Source organism: Pristiophorus japonicus, chromosome 5 (genome assembly GCF_044704955.1).
Source record: "Pristiophorus japonicus isolate sPriJap1 chromosome 5, sPriJap1.hap1, whole genome shotgun sequence".
Taxonomy (NCBI): Eukaryota; Metazoa; Chordata; class Chondrichthyes; family Pristiophoridae; genus Pristiophorus; species Pristiophorus japonicus.
In genome coordinates, this window is record NC_091981.1 from 137,671,434 (window position 1) to 137,693,066 (window position 21,633).

At 43.7% G+C, this 21,633-nt stretch overlaps 1 protein-coding gene across 1 annotated transcript in view; it reads right to left on the bottom strand.

The window, feature by feature from the left end:
- Positions 1 to 21,633, bottom strand: part of LOC139264466 (histone deacetylase 9-like) — a 1,015,340-nt gene that overhangs the window by 257,963 nt on the left and 735,744 nt on the right. The window contains exons 20-21 of the mRNA XM_070880994.1: positions 9,188 to 9,307; positions 8,813 to 8,910 (exon numbers count right to left, since the gene is read on the bottom strand). Of these exons, the coding sequence (XP_070737095.1) occupies positions 8,813 to 8,910; positions 9,188 to 9,307 (218 nt within the window). The remainder of the gene's footprint in view (positions 1 to 8,812; positions 8,911 to 9,187; positions 9,308 to 21,633) is intronic.

Genomic DNA, 21,633 nt, shown 5'->3' on the forward strand with positions numbered 1-21,633 from the left:
CTGCGAGAAAGCAGCAATGAAGGGTGGGCTCCCTCCACTTTACTGAGTATGAACAGATAAACTAAGAGAGTTCACTAATGAGGTAATCAGGTGCATGCTTGTGAAAGTATTCGAAAATTAAAGGTGGAAGTTCATGCATGGCTAGCAATGTAACTCCGTGTAACTCTCACTAAGTTTTCTATAATGTAAAGCTGTTTTGTATGGCATACAAAATATGTGAAAGTATAAGGTTGCAATAAATTTTCACTAAAAGTTTTTTAATAAGGTTTCAACCAGTTCATCTATTGCCACACCCCCATGCCCCCACCTTTTCCATAGTGACCTTTACCCTCGCTTTTCCTAAAATCTGAAAACAGCCAATGTTGATGAAACATATAATGGCTCCTTTCCTGTGCAGTAAAGTCGGCTGTAAAGTCTGGTAATTAAGGTAACCAAGGAGGCTGAGCCCAGCAGGCTAATGGTGCACCAAACACTTTTATAACTTCAAACGATATCAAAGTCACAGGAGTGGGCTCCGAGTTGAACTGTTTTGAATTAAGCTCACTTCCACACGCTCTGCCCAAAGAAAGCTCCAACCTTCTGGATTTCATTAGAGCCAATTATCTTATCTTTTTCATCTGAGGCCTGACCCTAAGGCTGGCAGGCAGCTAGTCAGTATGTTTGTGTGGTTGTTTAAGAAAGCCTGTAGTCATTCAATGTCCCGAGGACCTACTAATTAAAACACTTACCCCCTGCCTCTGATAATTAAATATGATAATAATGCTTGTCCAAATAATTTTCCTTATTCTTTCCATAAATTTTATTGTTTACCATATAATACATCCTAAACTAGTGATTTTTCTGGTTTATTCACAGAGGATGATCACGAAGGACCTATTTTTCATATTTTGAATTTGATATTTATTCTCCATTGTAGAATCCCTGACAAATTGTAAAAATACTGGGGCTGTAAAATTTCATAAGGCACGAATTTTATCCTGCCCGCCCGACAGAAACGAGACACGTGGTTGATTAAAATTGCGCTTGGGTGCTTTCCACTGCTTTCCCAATGCATTTGCGTCACCACCATTTTAACTGCCAAGTTTTTGCCAGCATGGTGGCATCTGCCATAGACAGACAGGGACTTCATTAATATTTAAATGTCGATAACATAATTCGGACCCCAATGCGATTTTAGCTGATGATCACGCCAGTGATGCCCAGTGCCGGAACCGCCAGTGAAAGCTATGGACAAGCAGTATTGGGGCCAGAGAGGCCAACAAAAGTAAGTATTGACATTTCTTTCAGGTTTCCTTGTGAACCGGGAGAAGCAAGATTGCCACATAAGGAACCCTTGAGCTTCCTTGCCACCCGGATTCCTTCCCTTGACCACGATTGTCTTCGGACTCTTCCACCCCACCCCACCTCACCATTTACTTTTTTGCTAGGGACTGTTCCCTTGGGTCCCCTGAGGCGGCCTCCTGGTGTGCAAAATCCCACTCACACCAATGGACCTGCTTTCATTCTTGCAAATATGAGTGGGAGTCAGTCTTGGAAGATGATACTGAGGCCCGGAATTTAAAATGGCCCAGGCATCATGCTGGCATCATCCTGGGTGTTTCTTGCTCAGCCCGGCCCCCGCATGGCGCACTCATGCCCTGAGTTAAAATCAGTGCTCTAATGTTCAATTCAATTAATGAATTAATTAATTAATCAAATCGCAAAAAGATTTCAGAATCAATCTGCTCACAAAATTGTTGACCCGATGCCCCATTTAGTACATTCAAATATATTGAAATTGCTTCTTTAAAATCATTTTCCCATTGAAAACAGTAACAACTTGAGAGGGGAACAGAGGAGAACATTTCCTATACACATTACAACCATCCATTTGGTTTGAATGGGAGAAAGTATACAAACCCTTCTACTGATAATTCATTCTTCCTTCACATAAAAACATCCAAAAAGAAGTCAAACCTTACTACAGACGGCCTAAAATTATTAGCAGGATTAACTGCTTGAATGTTACTGCATTATCTACTTGTCCTAAGTGCACAATGCACCGTTGGTCCCCAAAGAGCTTTTCAATTGAGGTTGATTTTCATCTTCACTGTCAGTATGGTTATATGGCAGGGCAGATTTTATTGCCTTTATAAAACATGCTTTATTTACATTCCATTGTTGTGGATCACATTGCTGAAAAATATTTCCCATATGGATTGAAGTGGGCCTTGGAGAGACTTGAGAAAGAGGATGAGGTTCGTTGTGAAATTGATTTGATGGGACACTGGAAGCCAATGGAGCTTGGCAAGAATGTGGTGATAGGAGAATTTAGTGCAGGATAGGATTTGGGATAGGATTTAGATTAGCTGAAGTTTATGAGAGTGGAGATGGGAAACTGCCAAGGAAACCATTAGACAAATTGATCTTCAAAATGATGATAATACAGATAAGACCTCAGTAGTAGTGGGATAAAGCAGTGGAATATCCAGATAATCTTCTGGAAGTGGAAGAAGACAGTTCATTTTTGATATATGGTACAGTGATTATATTCAATAATGTGATTTACAGTATTTAGCAAGACTGTCATCGAGTGCTGCAAATATAAATTCAGTGGATGCTGCGTGAGCAGTTTATGGACATCATCTAAACCCAGGGATCAAAGTAAAGCATTGTATTCGCAAGTTTGTGCTTTATAACACTATTGATATGTTTTTAACATTGTTAATCTGTATTGAGAAGAAAATCATTCTTATGGCTGCACTATGAATAAGGTGACATTGGGGAGAAAATTGCTGTCGGAGGCTTTCTTCGTATGAACGTCTCCAACCAGAAAAAAATCTACAAAATACCTCATGGTCCCGGAGGAACGTAGGATTCCGATCGGAGGCCTAGATTCGCTGCGCAGCGAATCTATGTACGAACATGCTGGAGTCACATGGGCCTGGACCACCAATCACTATGCAGTATTCTCATTGATAAAAATGGGAACTCTGTTTGTACAGGCTCCCATTACTATCAATGAGAAACCCTCCTAAAACACCGAAATACAGCATAGTAAATAAATAAAACACCTCACATATTTAAAATTAATTGAAATTAAATGTAATTAAATGTTTTAGATTAAAAAAAATTTTGGGGATTTATTCTTAATGTGTTTTAATAGGGTTAAAAATAAACTTACCTTAATGGAGGGTTTTTAATATAAAAATTAGTGTTTCAATTAAATTTTTATATGTTTTATAAGTGTTATGCTGGTAAAAGTAGACTATATGCCTGCTTTTACTAGGCATAAAAGTTTGAACGACATTCGCTGGGCAAGAGTTGGGCAAATACCCAATCTCTGCTCCACGGGGGTCCTTTTCCCATCGATGCATAGAATCTGTACGGAGAAATATTGACATATCGGAAAAGCCGGTTCTCGGCGCATGCGCACTTCGTACGGACTCGGTGAAACCACAATCTCTGGGCCATTACTACAGAGGTATATTCCCTCCACATGATTAACGCAATAGTAAGGAAGGACATTAGCGTGGATGATGTGGAATCTATATGGGTAGAGCTGCGAAACACCAAAAGGCAGAAAACATTAGTGGGAGTTGTGTACAGAAAACCAAACAGTAGTAGGGAGGTTGGGGATGGCATCAAACAGGAAATTAGGGACACATGCAATAAGAGTACAGTAGTTATCATGGGTGAGTTTAATCGACATATTGATTGGGCTAACCAAACTGGTAGCAATACTGTGGAGGAGGATTTCCTGGAGTGTATAAGGGATGGTTTTCTAGACCAATATGTCGAGAAACCAACTAGAGAGCAGGTCATCCTAGACTGGGTCTTGTGTAACGAAAGAGGATTAATTAGCAATCTGGTCGTGCGGGGCCCTTGGGGAAGAATATGGTAATATGGTAAAATTCTTCATTAAGATGGAGAGCGGCACAGTTAATTCAGAGACTAGGGTCCTGAACTTAAAGAAAGGAAACTTCGATGGTATGAGACTGGAGAATGATACTTAAAGGGTTGACGGTGGATAGGCAATGGCAAACATTTAAATATCACATGGATGAACTACAACAATTGTACACCCCTGTAGGGCATAAGAATAAAAAAGAGAAGGTGGCTCAACAATGGCTAACAAGGGAAATTAGAGAAAGTGTTAAATCCAAGGAAGAGGCATATAAATTGGCCAGAAAAAGCAGCAAACCTGAGGACTGGAAGAAATTTAGAATTCAGCAGAGGAGGACTAAGGGTTTAATTAGGAAGAGGGAAATAAAGTATGAGAGTAAGCTTGCAGGGAACATAAAAACTGACTAAAAGCTTCTATAGATATGTGAAGAGAAAAAGATTAGTGAAGACTAATGTAGGTCCCTTGCAGTCAGAATCAGGTGAATTCATAATGGGGAACACAGAAATGGCAGACCAAATGAACAAATACTTTGTTTCTATCTTCACTGAGGAAGACACAAATAACCTCCCAAAAATACTAGGGGACTGAGGGTCTAGCGAGAAGAGGGAACTGAGGGAAATCGTTATTAGTCAGGAAATGGTGTTAGGGAAATTGAAGGGACTGAAGGCCGATAAATCCCCAGGGCCTGATAGTCTGCATCCCAGAGTACTTAAGGAAGTGGCCCTAGAAATAGTAGATGCATTGGTGGTCATTTCCCAACATTCCATGGACTCTGGTTCAGTTCCTATGGATTGGAGGGTAGCTAATGTAACCCAACTTTTAAAAAAAGGTGGGAGAGAGAAAACAGGGAATTATAGACCGGTTAGCCTGACATCGGTGGTGGGGAAAATGCTGGAATCAATTATTAAAGATGTAATAGCAGCGCATTTGGAAAGTAGTGACAGGATCGGTCCAAGTCAGCATGGATTTATGAAAGGGAAATCATGCTTGACAAATCTTCTAGAGTATTTTGATGTAACTAGTAGAGTGGATGAGGGAGAAGCAGTGGATGTGGTCTATTTGGACTTTCAAAAGGCTTTTGACAAGGTCCCACACAAGAGATTAGTGTGCAAAATTAAGGCACATGGTATTGGGGGTAATGTCTTGACGTGGATAGAGAACTGGTTGGCAGACAGGAAGCAAAGAGTGGGAATAAACGGGACCTTTTCTGAATGGCAGGCAGTGACTAGTGGGGTGCCGCAGGGTTCAGTGCTGGGACCCCAGCTATTTACAATATACATTAATGATTTAGACAAAGGAATTGAACGTAATATCTCCAAGTTTGCAGATGATACTAAGCTGGGTGGCAGTGTGAGCTGCGAGGAGAATGCTCGGAGGCTGCAGGGTGACTTGGATGGGTTAGGTGAATGGGCAAATGCATGGCAGTTGCAGTATAATGTGGATAAATGTGAGGTTATCCACTTTGGTGGCAAAAACAGGAAGGCAGATTATTATCTGAATGGCGAAAGATTAGTAAAAGGTGAGGTGCAACGAGATCTAGGTGTCATGGTACATCAGTCATTGAAGGTAGGCATACAGGTGCAGCAGGCGGTGAAGAAGACAAATGGCATGTTAGTCTTCATAGCTAGGGGGTTTGAGTATAGGAGCAGGGAGGTCTTACTGCAGTTGTACAGGGCCTTGGTGAGACCACACCTTGAGTACTGTGTGCAGTTTTGGTCTCCTAATCTGAGGAAGGACATTCTTGCTATTGAGGGAGTGCAGTGGAGGTTGACCAGACTGATTCCCGGGATGGCAGGACTGACATATGAAGAAAGACTGGATCAACTAGGCTTATATTCACTGGAATTTAGAAGAATGAGAGGGTATCTCATAGAAACATATAAAATTCTGACAGGATTGGACAGGTTAGATGCAGGAAGAATGTTCCCGATGTTGGGGAAGTCCAGAACCAGGGGTCACAGTCTAATGATAAGGGGTAAGCCATTTAGGACCGAGATGAGGAGAAACTTCTTCATTCAGAGAATTGTGCACCTGTGGAATTCTCGACCACAGAAAGTTGTTGAGGCCAATTCATTAGATATATTCAAAAGGGTGTTAGATGTGGCCTTTACGGCTAAAGGGATCAAGGGGTATGGAGAGAAAGCAGGAATGGGGTACTGAAGTTGCATGATCAGTCATGATCAAATTGAATGGTGGTGCAGGCTCGAAGGGCCAATTGGCCTCCTCCTGCACCTATTTTCTATGTTTCCATGTTTCTATGACTCATAGGTGGGTACAATCAGAGTTATATCGTGCATCTGTTATAACGTGGGTACATTCAGGGTTACATAAACCATTTGATTTACTGTGGTTACAGTCAGAGTTATATAGCACATCTGTTGTAATGTGGGTACAGTCAGGGAGTTACGTAGCATATATTTTGTAATGTTTCATTGGGATTATGACCCTAACATATATCACACTTGAACTATCAGGATGATTTAAATGCTTACATGCACAAAAATTTAAAATTCTAAACCACAATATCCTTTGCTGAAGTGACTTGAAAATAAATTGGTGACAATCCACTTCTCAGCTGTGAATGCAATGCATGCATTATGTTCAATCACAAATATTGCTCCTTAGTTTATTCCTTCACAACAACTTTCTTAAAACTGAAGCATAAACAAAATATAATCCTTGTATGTGTTTGACAATAAATAATGCCCAGATTTGATGCACTTTTTAATATATTTCATAATAATTTACCAAAGAACACCAATTGTTCAAGTGTCTGGATGAACGTTAGCTTAATCACAGCACCAGTGACTGATTCATTTAATAAGGGCTTCTTACTGTATCTTGAATTATTAATTCATGGCAATTCCCAAATTCCTAACAGTTCCTAGATGATGATAAGTATTGTGGCTATGGAACAGAGGAAAGACACTGACTGGGAGCATGTGAACTGGCTACGACACGCTCGAATGGTTTAGCTAGCATCACACTCAATCATTCAAACGCTAAAATAGATTACTGCCTGGAACACATTCTAGAGATTTAAACAAAATATATGTAATACAACAATCCAGCTATATCTTAAAATAAAATAAAAATCACTGTGCAGTTTTCCCATTGGATTTGTATGATTCATTATCCTTACTAAGCATCATTCTGACCCTGAGTTTTTTTCATATATGTGCAGCTTTGTGTCATGAATCATGAAAATTGGTGCTTAGTAACATTATGATGTTATGTGTGCAGCTGAGGGTTGTAGTGAGAACTAATACAGTTTTACAGCAGTCCTGTGCACATTATGCACATTGTATAAGACACCACGCAGCCAACCTAGTTTTCAAAGGGTTGAGACAAAAAAACTTTAATAAATGTCACTCAACATGACCTCTTGCCTGGGAAGATTCTGCCTGACCAACCTCCTTGATTTCTTCGATGAAGCAACAACCCAAGTCAACTGTGATAAACCCTACAACATTATGTACTAAGACTTCCAAAACACATTTGATAAAGTTACAAATGAAAGATTACTAATTAAGCTCAAAACTCTGGAGATTCAGGACAAAACACATGTTTGAATAAAAAACTGACAGAAGGGTAGGAAACAATGGGTACTGGTTAGTGGGAGAGTATTAGGGACGGGGAAGTATTTGAGTGAGATGCCCCAGGATTCGGTGTTGGGACCACCTCTATTTTTAATTTACATCAATGACTTGGATTCTGAAATTCAATGTAACTTGGTCAAATTTACAAATGATACCAAATTACGAGGGATGATGGAATTGAACGGTGACATCAGAAACTGCAGAATGAGCTAAACAAAATATATTGTAGGGTGCATATGGCAGATGACATTTAATGCAGACAAGTGTAAAGCATTGCACATAGAAAGGAAAAATGGGCAACATAAATACTACATGAATGTGTTAAAATAGCTAAGGATGAAGTTGAAGGAGACCTTGACTCGACACTCCACATGTCCAACCAATGATCAACAATCAACAAAGCCAATAGGTTGTTATATTACATAGCCAAATCAATAGAATACAAGTCAGAGGGAGTAGTGATCAACAGTAGTACAATGCTCTGGTTAGACCACACCTTGAGTAATGTATCTAGTTCTGGGTACCAAGAAACAAGGGAGACAGTCAAGTGCTGCAGGCAGTGTAGAGTAGAGCCACAATGCTAATACCCAGTGTCAAGGGTCTGAGTTATGAGGAAAGACTAGAGAGACTTGAGTTTTTCAGTCGGGAAAGGAGTTGACTGTGGGATAATCTTTTAGATATATATGATAGTAAATGGTATGGAAAAGGTTAATCCTGAATACTACTTTAAATTGAACAGTGGAAGTAGGTCAAATACAAGTTCAAACTAGTAAAAGGTAACTTCAGCACTAATATCAAGAGGTTTCTCTTCACAAAGAGAGTGATCAACACTTGGTATGGACTTCCAGGTAGCGTGCTGGAGACAAAAATCCAGGATTAATTTCAGAAACAACTAGATGCAGCAATTTAGGGACTGCAGGGTTGTTCTGGATGAATGAATTAATATGGAGCAATTCTTGCGATCTTATGAGGCACTTGCCATTCAGTATCCCTTTTTACGGACTTTAATTGTAAGACCCTTTCCCTCTCTCAAAACTATTCACTTAGAAACAGATTTAATTATGTTTGAAACCTTTTCAAAATAGTTACTGATATGAGTAACCATCTCCATTTTTGCTGTTAGCGCTAAGCATTTATAAGCAAAAATTAATAAATATATTTCAGTTTAAAAATGAAAAATTTAATAATGTGAAGTCTGAAGTATATTAAAATACATCTGATGTGAATTTAAATCAAACAAACTTTTTCAATGTACTCTATGTGAAGCAATTTAAAGGAATACATTAGCTTTGAACTTAACCAAATATCACTACAGGTGGGAACGCACCTGAAAGCTGTAAGATATTCCACATCTCCCATAGGGGGATCAAGACCACCTGTCCAGGCGATATTCACAGTGAAGCCTTCACCAGGGCCGCTTCCAACCTGAAAAAAGGACGGCACCAAGAAAGAAAAATATATATTTTCGGATAAAATAGCTTTGAAACTAACATCAAAGAACATGCCAAAATCAGCCAGACTATGCTTGACAAGCACTGGTTGGGGCCGTGCACTTGGTCTGTCCTGGGACACAGTCCCGGTGGACAATTTTGCAATCCACAGCAATTTAAAATGCAACAGCGAAGAATGAGATAATTAGGAATAATCATGCAATGCAATTAGACCGGAACGATAAAAGAGGCCGAGGAGAAATGCAACCTACCTCGTCTGGGGCTCCACTACCAGGGAAGAAGTTTCCTTCATCATAACGGTGGAGGGAAATATAAAGCACGTTGGGGTCATTATAAAAGGCTTGCTGTGTACCGTTACCATGGTGAACATCCTAAAGGTGAAAGGAAACAAATGACAAATGTAATAATGTCCAGTCCTGCTTAAAGGTCACTTTTGCCTTCCCCTCCTCCTCCCAAACTTCCTGAACCTTCAAACAAATTACTCCTTAATGTGCTCATTTTTTAAGCTTGTTTCTCTAGTCAGGAAACCACAGCAAACATGCCCTGGAGACTCCAAAGGAGCAGTCACAGAGAAATCCCAGCTCTTTTCTACATTTAGATATTTATACTCTGGGTCTTTGTACTATTTGTCTCGGTGATGGAATCTAGTATCCTGTTTTATGCAAGAATTTTATGACTTATTAACTGCCAACAGTTCATAACCCCTCAGGGTCAATTAGTTACTTGAATTAGCCTTAAAAGAAAGGAAAGTGCTACATTACAAAAACTGTACTTTTTTGTATAATCTGTAGGGAAGAACAATTAAGTGAATTTCCAATCAATGGCAAGTTTAATTTTCAAAAGTAATGTTCAGTGAGATCTATTATGGCAAGTACAGTTATCCTGGAAGCTTCAGATAAACCAATGCTACACTTGCGAGGAAGTGACAATACTTGCCGAGGAAGTGATGTAAAATATTAAGTTAATAGAAGTTTCATTCCATTTACAGATTTGTCAGCTGTTGAAAGGTTTAGACTGGTTCCTCATAATCACATTACACATACCCCTGATGATAGATTATTTGCAATCTTTCTTTCCCTGCCTAATTTTTCTAGCCTATTATGAAAAGCATGTTTTCCTAATGGACTCAATGTAATCTTGAAAGATTTCAGCTGTTAGGATTATTCCAATGACCCTAAACATTTACAAACATGAAAGGCCTTTAGGGTGGCATCCTTTATCTTGTAACTGGCCATAAATAAAGACTTTTGGTATGAAAGGTTTTTTAAAACTTTTTTCAGGGAATAGGATTCAGGATAGTGATGAAATGATTTATCACTTGCAAAAAAGTTTGAGCTAGTTACAGGTGGGACTGATTACTATTCAATGGCAAGCTTGATTTCTTCTGCATGCTTTTCACTGGCTAGCTTAACGCATCACCTTGTGAACTGTCTGGACAGTTAAATACATTTTATCCATTTATCAATATTTAGCTCCCTTGAGCCCAATATAATTGTAACAATAACAAAAAAGTTCAGTATGCATTATTATTGAATTGGAACTTAAGTATTTGATGGAGATGTACATTTATTCATTAAAGGTAACAAGAGGTTTTCAACTCTACCCAGAGGCTATTTGATAATCTAAAAGACCTGTATATCTTTACTTGCATGGCATATTTATTTGGGTACATTCCTAGTGATTCATGTAGATCAAGTATATTGTTATTAACATATGCTATGGTATTAGAATTTTGCCTTCCAACTACAAAGTAATAATTTTCCAATGTATGATGGTCATAACATTTCCAGAAATTAACATCAGATTATTTTTTGACAAACTGCCAGAGTTTGTTAATCCTACATTGCGAATGTCAACAATAACAACAACAATTTGTAATGACATAGTACCTGTAATATAATAAAACATCCAAGTGTGATTCACATAGGGGAAAGGGGATGCCAACCAGGAGCAGAAGAGTTAGATTACATGAACATTAGGAGAGAAGATTTTAAAGATGAGGAAGGAAGTGGTGAAGAGGTTTAGGAAGGGAATTACAGAAGTATGACCCTGTCAGCTGAAGGCTCTGCCATTGAAAAAGGAATGGCAAGAGGTGAGGGAGGCAGAGGAGGACAGAGACTGAGGATCACGGGGCATGGGCTGGGACGTAAGATGGACGAGGTTGTCGTCATAAGGAGTGATGAGGCCATGTAGGGTCTTATAATCAAGGACAAGATTTTGAATTCAGTAGACTCGGGGACTGGAATCTATTGGAGATAAGGATCATGGGCAAGTGGGACATAGTTTTGGAAAAGAGCAAGCAGCAGTGTTATGGATGAGTTTCTGTTAATGGCATCACTCATTGACACTAAGTTCACTGAATGCTCACTTGAGCCTAGAATCTCTGCCAGCACACAAGCAAGCTCAAAACTCAATAAACTCTCCATATATTTAGTTAAACATTCTTAATTCTTGAAAATATTGGCCACAATTGAGTGATTTCAAAGCGATTCAAGGGTTTAGTTGAATATTATATACCCTTTGAATTTAGCTCTGAGGTTTAAAAGACATCTGAACCCGGAGATAACATTACAGATTTTAATCATTCCTAGATGTTCACCATATTGTATCATAATATGGTGACAATGTGACATGTGACAATGTACTTCTGAAATTGTGACAATATATTTCAACCAGTGTGATTTGTTGTCACAAATAGAGTTTTCATTTTTTTATATCATAGCCTATATTAACCAAAAACAGTACAGATGCTAGTAAGTAAAAGGCTGCAATTTAATCTCAAGGTTCATATGACGTCCATAAACTACTTGAACTTTGCTCTTGTGGTTTATGATGTTACACGAAACCTTCAATTAAATTATATCCTTATTATTCACTTCCTACTATCCGTAATTGTTGTGTGGTGTACTGATAGTATCTCTCACTAGTGTACACATGTTGTACAGTTACTTTAGGTACATGGATGATTACTGCTGAATCTGCTGCTTCTGCCACTACAGCACTGTGTTCTTATAAAATACTTCTGTTTTTATTTTAATGAGTATCCTATAAAGGCTAAGGGATGGCAATAGTAATAATTAGATGTGTATGATGTACAGTTGACTCAAAATATTGGGGTGGTTAGCTCAGGCAGTTAGTCCAATTTCCTTTTACCTCTGGAATCAGGGAGCAAACCCAGAGCAAACTGATAAGATGAGAATTCCCTCATTCTGATAGCTGGATGTCTTCCTAAAAAAATAATTTTGGTCAGTCTCAACACAGTTCCCAGTGGACAGAAATTCACAGCTAGGAACTTCCTATAATTTGACACTAATTCTCACGAAATAGTTCTAATGAAAGAGACCACAATGATGGCTGAAGTATAAAATGGAAATATTCTATCAATGGATTAAGACATATTTGGGAATGAGTTCTTCTGAGTGCCAAATGTAAAGAAATCATAGGCACATTGGCTTACTGGCCCTGTCCCGTCAGTTTTTCCAGTGGATCCAACAATTTCAGGAATTTACTTGGGCATTTATGGCACCATTCCCCTTCTTCCTCCACTTGTCCAGAGGGCAGTCCAATAGCATAAAATGTGCTTACCTGATACGTTCATAAGAAAGGATGAAACTGAGTACTGTGAGCAATAAGTAAGTGTGACCTTAGCTCCTTTATTAAGACTCCAGAGTGCAGGTACCTCATGGGTGGTCTGCTTATATACAGTGATCCCAAGGGATGCTGGGATCCCTTGGGACTCCAACAAGTAGGCCCTCTGGTGGTGGTGTGATACAGGTTACCAGAGGTTTATACAACATCACTCCCTCGGAAAGTTAATAGTACACTTATTTATAGGGTGAGATGATCTGGGGCTTTTCGATCCCTTGTCGATCATCCCGGTACAAATGCGGGTGTGGGTGAGTTGGTTAGTTCTTCACTGGGCTGCTGGGCAGCTGGCCTTGCCGGGCTGCTGGGGATGGTGAGTTCATCTTCGTGGTCAACCATGATGTCGGTTGCCACTTGTGTGTGTGTTGGAGGATCAAAGTTGGTGGCGTCTTCTTCAGGTTGTTTGTAGCTGTTGGTGAACCGCAATTTGATTTGGTACAAATGTTTTCTGCACATTAGTCCATTGCCAATTTGACCTGAAACACCCTACTCCCTTCTTTGGCTATGACCATGCCAGTGAGCCATTTGGGGCCATGTCCATAATTGAGTACAAACACAGGATCATTGACCTCAATATCGCATGACAAATTTGCGCGGTCATGGTACATACTTTGTTGATGCCACCTGCCCTCCACGTGATCATGGAGATCAGGGTGGACAAGAGAGAGCCTTGTTTTGAGCGCCCTTTTCATGAGCAGCTCAGCTGGTGCGGTAGCTGAGCAGCACTCAGGACAGTAGGGTCTGCAGGGAGCCTTCCGACATGCATTTCAAGCTTTGCTTGATGGTCTGGACTGCCCGTTCTGCCTGGTGGTTGGATGCGGGCTTTAACAGGGCCGATGTGACGTACTTGATCCCATTGCGGGTCATGAATTCCTTGAATTCAGCACTGGTGAAACACGGGCCATTGTCGCTGACTAGGACATCAGGCAGGCTGTGTGTGGCAAACATGGTTCGGAGGCTTTCGATGGTGACCGTGGACGTGCTTGCAGATATTATTACAGATTCAATCTATTGTGTTCCTAACACAGATGAGGCTGCACACAGGGAGGTTAAAGAAACAGTGACCTCAGTCTTTAAGAAGACACTCCAGAGTGAGGAACAGGCCATAGGGGCCGGCTTATATACAGTGTCACCAAGGGATGCTGAGATCCCTTGGGACTTCAGGGGATGAGCTCCCTGGTGGCAGAACATGGGAGTGCATGCTTTACAGATACACAGCATCACTCCCCCACCAAAGTCAAAATGAAAATTATTTACAGGGTGAGGCGGTCGGGAGCCTTTCTTTCCCTGGTGGACCGCCTCGGTACAAATGTCTGTTCTGGTGTGTTGGCTGTGCCCTCACTGGGCTGGCATGTTGTTAGCCCTGCAGGGCTGCTAGGTGAGCCTGGCCTTGCTGGGCTGTTGGGCGTGATGGCTTCGATTTCCTGGTCCGGCGTGGTGTCGTTGATCCTTTGGGTGTGTGTTGTGGGCTCGAAAAAGTTGGTGTCTGCTGTGGGCTGTTCAGGGCAGTCTGTGAACCGCAGCCTCGTTTGGTCCAGGTGCTTTCTGCAAATTTGTCCATTGTCTAGTTTGACTACAAACACCCTACTCCCTTCTTTAGCTATCACTGTGCCCGCGATCCACTTGGGACCATGTCCATAGTTTAGCACATACACAGGGTCATTCAGATCAATTTCCCGTGACACAGTGGCGTGACCATCATTGACATTTTGTTGTTGCCGCTTGCTCTCTACCTGATCACGCAGGTTGGGGTGAACCAGCAAGAGTCTGGTTTTAAGTGTCCTTTTCATGAGTAGCTCAGCCGGGGGCACCCCTGTGAGTGAGTGGGGTCTCGTGCGGTAGCTGAGCAATACTCAGGTCAGGCAGGTTTGGAGTGAGCCTTCTGTGACTCGTTTATGGCTCTGTTTGATGGTTTGTACTGCCCGCTCTGCCTGCCCATTGGAGGCTGATTTAAACAGGGCCGAGGTGACACGTTTAATCCCATTGCAGGTCATGAATTCTTTAAATTTGGCACTGGTGAAACATGGCCCGTTGTCACTGACCAGTATGTTAGGCAGGCCGTGGGTGGCAAACACAGCCCTCAGGCTTTCAATGGTGACGGTGGCGGTGCTTCCCGACATTATTTCACCTTCAATCCATTTTGAAAAAGCATCCACCACCACCAGGAACATTTTACCGAGAAACGGGTCCGCATAGTCGACATGGATCCTCGACCATGGTCTGGAGGGCCAGGACCACAAACTTAGTGGTGCCTCTCTGGGCGCGTTGCTCAACTGAGCACATGCGCAGCATTGCCGGACACAGGACTCTAAGTCAGAGTCGATATCGGGCCACCACACGTGGGATCTGGCTGTCGCTTTCATCATTACTATGCCCGGGTGTGTGCTGTGGAGATCTGAGATGAACGTCTCCCTGCCCTTTTTTGGTAGCACTACGCGGTTACCCCACAACAGGCAGTCTGCTTGAATGGACAGCTCGTCCTTTCGCCGCTGGAACGGCTTGATTTGCTTTTGCATTTCAACAGGGATGCTGGCCCAGCTCCCATGCAGTACACAGTTTTTTACTAGGGACAGCAGAGGATCTTGGCTTGTACAAGTCCTAATCTGGCAGGCCGTGACAGGTGATTTATCATTTACAAACGCTTCCATGACCATCAACAAGTCTGCAGGCTGCGCCACAATCAACAAGTTTGCAGGCTGCGTCATTTCCACCCCCGTAGTGGGCAATGGTAACCGACTGAGAGCATCTGCACAGTTCTCGGTGCCTGGCCTGTGGCGGATGGTATAGTTATATGCTGATAGCGCGAGTGCCCACCTTTGTATGCGGGCGGAGGCATTAGCCTGTGGCGGATGGTATAGTTATATGCTGATAGCGCGAGTGCCCACCTTTGTATGCGGGCGGAGGCATTAGTATTCATCCCTTATTTTCAGCGAACAGGGATATGAGGGGCTTGTGATCGGTTTCCAGCTCAAATTTGAGGCCAAACAGGTACTGATGCATTTTCTTTACCTCGACCACGCACGATAATGCCTCTTTCTGAATCATGCTGTAGGCCCTCTCGGCCTTAGACAAGCTCCTGGAAACATAGGCGACAGATTGCAACTTCCCCGCAACATTAACTTGTTGTAATACATACCCGACTCCGTACGACAACGTGTCACATGCTAGCGCAAGTATTTTACATGGGTTATACAATACAAGCAGCTTGTTGGAGCATAAAGTGTTTCTGGCTTTCTCAAAAGCAATTATTTGTTTTTTTCCCCATACCCAGTTCTCATCTTTGCGCAATAACACATGTAGGGGCTCTGAAAGGGTGCTTAACCCCGGTAGGAAGTTACCAAAATAGTTGAGGAGTCCCAGGAACGATGCAGCTCCATGACGTTCTGTGGCCTGGGCGCGTTCCTGATAGCCTCTGTCTTGGCGTCTGTGGGCCGAATGCCATCTGCCGCGATCTTTCTCCCCAAAAACTCAATTTCTGTTGCCGTGAAGACGCATTTCGACCTCTTCAGCAGCAGCCCTACGTGATCCAGTCGCTGGAGGACCTCCTCCAGGTTTTGTAGGTGCTCGGCGGTGTCCTGACCCATGACCAATATGTCCTCCTGAAAGACCACCATGTGTGGTATCCACTTGAGTAGGCTCTCCATGTTTCTCTGGAAGATCGTTGCAGCCGACCGAATTCCAAACATGCATCTGTTGTTGATGAACAGTCCCTAGTGTGTGTTGATGCAGGTGAGGCCCTTCGACTTCGAAGACTCCTCCAGCTCCTGCGTCATGTAGGCGGAAGTCAGGTCGAGCTTGGTGAACGTCTTGCCTCCTGCCAGCGTTGCAAATAGGTCGTCTGCTTTAGGTAGCGGGTATTGGTCCTGTAGCGAGAAACGATTAATAGTTACTTTATAATCGCTGCGAGTCCTGACCGTGCCATCACTTTTGAGTACTGGAACAATCGGGCTGGCGCACTCACTGAATTCCACTGGGGAGATGATGCCCTCGAGTTGCAGCCTGTCCAGCTTGATTTCCACTCTCTCCCTCATCATGTGAGGTACCGCTCGCGCCTTGTGATGAATGGGTCGTACCTCTGGGACCAAATGGATCCGCACCTTCGCCCCGGAAAAGTTTCCAATGCCTGGCTCAAAAAGGGAAGGAAATTTTTAAGAACCTGGATACATGAGGCCTCATCAACATGTGATAGCGCTCGGATGTCATCCCAGTTCCAGTGGATTTTGTCCAGCCAGCTCCTTCCAAGCAGTGTGGGGACATCGCCTGGGACAATCCAGAGTGGCAGTTCGTGCACTGGGCCCTCGTAGGTGACCTTGACCATGGCGCTGCCCAGGACAGTGATAAGCTCTTTGGTGTACATTCTCAGTTTCGTGTGGATGGGGCTCAGGGCTGGTCTGAATGCTTTGATGCACCACAATCTCTCAAACATCTTTTTACTCATGATGGATTGGCTAGCGCCAATTCAATTTTACGTTTAGCATTATAGGTGGACATTTCATCGAAAATGTGTGCATCCCATGTACTTCAGCATCTGCCTCCTCTCTCTGAGGCTCGAAATTGCTTTGATCCACCATGGACCAATCTTCCTCCGTCATGTGGTGGTGAGCAGGTTTTACAGAGCTTGCAGCTCATTTTCAAGCTCGTTGGAGGTGCCCCATTGTTCCACAGCTCTTGCAAACATACCCTTTGAAGCGGCATGACGAGGCTGTATGGAAGCCTCCACAATGCCAACAAGGTGTGAACTGCCTTGCAATCATCCTTTGTTGCAAACTCTGAGTCATCTGGGTCACCTGAGGCCTGCTGGCAGTTGCAGACTCGTGGTTTCTGCCCTGTACATTTCTGCTCGCAAACACAGTTCCAGTTAATTTACGAGCATTGCTTGCACTTGTGTGCTGAGAGATTTGTTTGGTGTTATCACTGGTGGACATAAACACCTGTGCTATCGCAATGGCCTTACTGAGGGTCGGTGTCTCTACAGTCAAAAGTTTTCATAGGATGGTCTCGTGGCCAATGGCCAGTACAAAAAAGTCTCTGAGCATTTGCTCCAGGTAGCCATCAAACTCACATTGTCCTGCAAGTCGCCTTATCTCGGCGACGTAGCTCGCCACTTCCTGACCTTCAGATCGCTGGCACTTGTAGAACCGATACCTCGCCATCAGCACGCTCTCCCTCGAGTTAAGATGCTCCCAAACCAGTGTACACAGCACCTCATACGACTTATCTGTGGGTTTCACCGGAGCCAGAAGATTCTTCATGAGGCTGTAGGCCAGTGCCCCGGAGACTGTGAGGAGGACTGCTCTCCTTTTTGCAGCGCTTCCTTCTCCGTCCAGCTCATTGGCTACAAAGTACTGGTCTAGCCATTTGACATAGGCTTCCTAGTTCTCACCATCCGAGAACTTCTCTAGGATGCCCGCAGTTTGCTGCATCTTTGGGTTGGATTCGTATTCTCGTCGCCAGTTATTGTGTTCGTAACACAGATGAGGCTGCACACAGGGAGGTTAAAGTAACAGTGACCTCAGTCTTTAATAAGACACTCCAGAATGAAGAACAGGCCTTTGGGGCCGGCTTATATACAGTGTTACCAAGGGATGCTGGGATCCCTTGGGACTTCAGGGGATGAGCTCCCTGGTGGTGGAACATGGGAGTGCATGCTTTACAGATACACAACACAATCCATTTTGAATAAGCATCCACAAACACCAAGAACATTTTGCCTAGAAATGGGCCCGCATAATCCACGTGGATCCTCAACCATGGATTGGTGGGCCGTGACCACAAACTTAGCGGTGCCTTTCTGGGTGCATTGCTCAGCTGAGAGCAAGTGTTGCACTGGCGCATGCATGACTCTAAATCTGAGTCGATGCCTGGCCACCACACATGGGATCTGGCTATGGCTTTCATTATTACAATGCCTGGGTGGGTGCTGTGTAGTTCATGAATGAATGTTTCTCTGCCTTTCTTGGGCAAGACCACACAATTACCCCACAACAGACAGTCCGCCTGTATGGACATTTTGTCTTTGCGTCTGTGGAATGGCTTAATCGCATCCTGCATCTCCGCTGGGACGCTGGAGCAGCTCACATGGAGGACACAGTGTTTTTTACCAGGGACAGTAAAGGATCTTGGCTGGTCCAAGTCCTGATCTGGCTGGCCGTAACAGGTGTCTTTTTGTCTTCGAATGCATCCATTACCATGAGCAAGTCCGCAGGCTATGCCATTTCCACCCTGGTGGTGGGCAATGGTAGCCGACTCAGAACATCAGCGCAGTTCTCTGTGCCTGGTCTGTGGCGGATTACATAGTTGCATGCCGACAGCGTGAGCGCCCATCTTTGGATGCGGGCAGAGGCATTGGTATTAATCCCATTGCTCTCAGAGAATTGCGATATGAGTGGCTTGTGGTCAGTTTCAAGCTCAAACTTGACACCAAACAAGTATTGGTGCATTTTTTTCACCCCATAAACGCACACCAGAGCCTCTTTTTCAATCATGCTGTCGCCCCTTTCGGCCTTGGACAAATTCCTGGACACCTAAGCGACCGGTTGCAAATTCCCCGATTCATTAGCTTGTTGTAACACACACCCAACCCCATATGACGACACATCGCAAGCTAGCGCTAATCGTTTACATGGGTTATACAGGACAAGCAGTTTATTTGAACACATCAGATTTCTGGCCTTCTCAAAGGCAGCCTCTTGTGATTTCCCCCATACCCAGTCATCTCCCTTGCGCAGTAGTACATGTAGGGGTTCTAGCAAGGTGCTTAACCTTTGTAGGAAGTTCCCGAAATAGTTGAGGAGCCCCAGGAATGACAGCAGCTCCGTCACGCTCTGTGGTCTCAGCGCGTTCTTGATGGCCTCCGTCTTGGCGTCGGTGGGTCTGATGCCGTCTGCTGCGATTCTTCTTCCCAAGAACTCGACCTCCAGCACCAGGAAAACACACTTCGAGCTTTTCAACCTGAATCCCACGTGATCCAACCGACTAAGAACCTCTTCCAGGTTCTTCAACTGCTCAATGGTGTCCCAACCTGTAACCAGTATGTCATCCTGGAAAATCACGGTGTGAGGGACCGACTTTAGCAGAATCTCTATGTTCTGTTGGAAGAGTGCCATAGCCGACCGAATCCCGAACGGGCATCTGTTGTAGATGAACAGACCTTTGTGCGTGTTGATGCAGTTGAGGCCTTTCGAAGATTCCTCCAGCTCCTGCATCATGTAGGCCAAGGTCAGGTTCAACTTGGTGATCTTCTTCCCTCCAGCCAGGGTCGCAAATAGGTCGTCTGCCTTGGGTAACAGGTACTGGTCTTGTTGCGAAAAGTAGTTAATTATTACTTTATAGTCCCCACAAATTCTGACCATACTCTCATCTTTAAGTACCGGGACAATCGGACTGGCCCATCTGTTGAATTCCACCGGCGCGATGATGCCTTCTCGCTGCAGCCTGTCCAGCTCAATTTCCACTTTCTCTCGCATCATATACGGTACCGCCCGTGCCTTGTGGTGGATGGGTCGCGTACCAGGAACCAAATGGATCTGCACTTTCATCCCCGAGAAGCTTCCAATGCCTGGCTCGAACAACGATAGAAATCTGCTCAGAACCTGGGCACATAAGTCGTCGTCGACAGACGAAAGTGCTTGGATGTCGTCCCATTTCTAGCGGATTTTTCCCAGCCGGCTTCTGCCAAACTGTTTGGGGCCAGTCCCTGGCACAATCCACAGTGGGAGTTCGTGCACTGCTCCATCATAGGAGACTTTGATTTCTGCACTGCCAATTACAGGGATCAGTTCCTTGGTGTAAGTTATTAGCTTAGTGTCAATGGGGCTGAGCTTGGACCTGTGTGCCTTATTGCACCACAGCCTGTCGAATGCCTTTTTGCTCATTATGGACTGGCTCGCATCTGCGTCCAGTTCCATGGATACTAGAATTCCATTCAGTTCAACTTTCAACATTATTGGTGGACATTTCATGGTGAAGGTGTGTACCCCGTACACTTCTGCCTCCTCAGTTCGAATCTTCAATTCTGCCTGATCCACAGTGGATCGATCTTCCTCTGCAATGTGGTGGTTTGCAGGGTTTGCAGCTTGCCTGCACACTCGCTGGAGGTGTCCCATTGTTCTGCAGCCGTTACACGCATAGTGCTTGAAGCGGCATTGATGGGCCTGATGATCACCTCCACAATGCCAACAGGGTGTTAACTGCCTCGCATTAATGATTGATGGCGGACTCTGGGTCATCTGAGGTCGTGCAGTAGCCAGCGTGTACATTCTGCCATGTATATTCCTGCTCGAAAACGACGTTAATTTATGCACAGTACTGACCGAAACCTTTTTATGCTGAGAAATTTGTTTGCTGTTGTCGCTGGTGGACATAAATGCCTGGGCTATCGTTATGGCTTTGCTCAGCTTCGAAGTTTCAACATTCAATAGTTTGCGAAGGATTACCTCATGGCCAATGCCAAGCACAAAAAGGTCTCTCAGCATTTGTTCTAGGAATCCCTCAAATTCGCAATGATCTGCGAAGCGCCTTAGTTCGGCGACGTAGCTCGTCACTTCCTGGCCCTCCGACCGTTGACACGTGTAGAACCGATACCTCGCCATCAAAACACTTTCTTTAGAATTTAGCTGCTCCCGGACCGGCGCACACAATTCTTCATAGGATTTAGTTGTTGGTTTTACCGGAGCTGGAAGATTCTTCATGAGGCCCTAGGTTGTTGCCCCACAGATGGTAAGAAGTATCGCCCTTCGATGGCAGCATTCTCATCCCCTTCCAGCTCGTTGGCCACGAAGTATTGGTCGAGTCCACTTCTGAGAACTTCTCGAGGATACCAACTGTTATTCGTTATCTCGTCACCAATTGATACGCTCATAATAAAGGATGAAACTGAGTACTGTGAGCAATGAGTAAGTGTGACCTTAGCTCCTTTAAAAAGACTCCAGAGTGCAGGTACCTAATGGGTGGTCTGCTTATATACTGTGCTCCCAAGGGATGCTGGGATCCCTTGGGACTCCAACAGGTAGGCCCTCTGGTGTTGGTGGTGATACAGATTATCAGGGGTTAA